The 1,843-nt window shown below is 45.6% G+C and overlaps 1 protein-coding gene across 1 annotated transcript; it reads left to right on the top strand. All coding sequences in view use genetic code 11, as the record gives it.

The window, feature by feature from the left end:
- Positions 1-291: 291 nt before the first annotated feature.
- EGR_11051 (Actin-2) lies at positions 292-820 on the top strand (the record flags this gene model as incomplete). The annotated part of the gene is made up of 2 exons (XM_024500300.1): positions 292-364; positions 621-820. The coding sequence occupies 2 exons, from the start codon at positions 292-294 to the stop codon at positions 818-820; spliced, it is 273 nt and encodes a 90-aa protein (XP_024345287.1).
- Positions 821-1,843: the final 1,023 nt, after the last annotated feature.

Genomic DNA, 1,843 nt, shown 5'->3' with positions numbered 1-1,843 from the left:
AATCGGAGCACCGATTATATGCACTACTCACTCAAAGGCGAGCGTTTCGCCACAAAGCCACTCCTTGTGTACAAAATGCTTTTAAGGTATACATGGAAAGTCTGCAGCATGAACCGCCAGTGAAAGTATGCATGGAAAATGATCTTTGTGGGAGAAAGCAAATGTGTAGCATTTTCCTCATGGTGTGCCTTCATCTTGAGGTCCTAAATTTGATGCCTCGTCATTGACGACAGCAGCGACGAAATTGCGCACTCGTTGGCATATTCGCCAAGTTAAAGCAGTTGTTGAGGCATGTCTTTAGCTATCGTTAGTCTCTTGATGACAGGTGAAGATAACGCAGCCTTGGTGAGATGCAGCGGATCTGGTATGTGCAAAGGCGGCTCTGCTGGTGATGATGCATCTCGTGCTGTCATTCCTTCCATCGTTGGAAGAGCCTGATGAGATCCGGCATTACACCCTCTACAGTTCAGCATTTGAGGCACCTGACAAGCATCCCGTTCTTTCCATTGAGGCTCCACTGAAACACAAGGCTTATAGCGAGAAGACAACCAAATGATTTTCAAGATCATCAACAGTCTGGCTGTGTGTGGATTTCTACATCTCTGCTCCTTTCTCTGCAGCCGTCGGCTACTTTGTGCTTAATGCGATACACACTACACCCATCTACATCATTTTTGCACCTTTTCTTGCTCTTTTACGTCTCGTCTCAGTGAGTCGAGATTTAAGGAAACACCATGTCAAGACCCTGACAGAGTGTGGTTACAACTCTACCACTACGGCAGAACTTGAAACAGCTCGCCATGTTTGGCAGAAAATTTGACGCTTGCCTGATGGTGCCTAATCCTGGGGCCTTTTTAAATTGGCCTTTTTAAACAGGCAGCCATTCGGATGATTACTACTGAGAAGGAGTGCTTCCGCTATCCCCATGCCCTTACCAACCTGATTTTCTGGGCAGAAAAGGTGCTAATATCCACGAGTCAATCTATCGTCCCAACATGAAAACTGATGTTTGGCATTGAAAAGACCCCTATTTCAATACAGTGCTCCCAGGTGGTTCTGTTACATTTAAGGGCATCACCAAATGTATACAACGCGTACTTGTTGCTGTGATGAATGCTGCATGCTTAGTGCTGCGAGTTATCATTAGAACGGCAGCAACAATGGCGATGTGAATTATGCATGGGGGTAGATGGAAGTAGGAGTAGAGGAGAATGCAAAGGATAAGGTGCATGAGGTAGAGGAGTTAGCAGAGAAGAAGGATGAGTATGGAGATGAGTGCGAGGCATAGTCGGATAAGTGCATTTCGATTTGCTCCGATATGTTGGCAGCCGCCAGTCTGTTGACGGTGACTATGTCTATCCAGACACTTGGAATCTCCACTCCGCCTCACATGCTAACATACACGTACTGTAAATCATTTGTCCGTCGTCGCTGCCATCACTTTGTTATCGGTTTGCAACTGCTTTGAATGATCTCTTTATGGAGGCACTGATTGCACGCCCATTATTTAGTCAAAAAGGAGTACTTCACAACCACGCCTCTCTTTTTACACTAATCGGTAGGAACGCGTAAATGTGAGACCTACAGCATGAATTGGCAGTGAAAATGTGCATGGAAAATCACCTCCATGTGAGAAACAGATAGAAGCGCATCTTTAAGTGAAAGTGCAAGCTAATTCTACCAACAAATGCATTGGATGGATGCTGTGTGAAGCCGTATGAAGACTCTAGCCCCAAACAGAGACCTCAAAAGGAGCTTTCTTTTAGTCACATCCTCTGCTACGCAGCGCGATGCACATAAGCTAATAGTGAATACACAATACCCTCCACCACCTATGAACTGC

The sequence above is a fragment of the Echinococcus granulosus genome (genome assembly GCF_000524195.1).
Source record: "Echinococcus granulosus chromosome Unknown EG_S00349, whole genome shotgun sequence".
Lineage (NCBI taxonomy): Eukaryota > Metazoa > Platyhelminthes > Cestoda > Cyclophyllidea > Taeniidae > Echinococcus > Echinococcus granulosus.
This window is presented reverse-complemented; position numbering and strand designations above follow the sequence as displayed.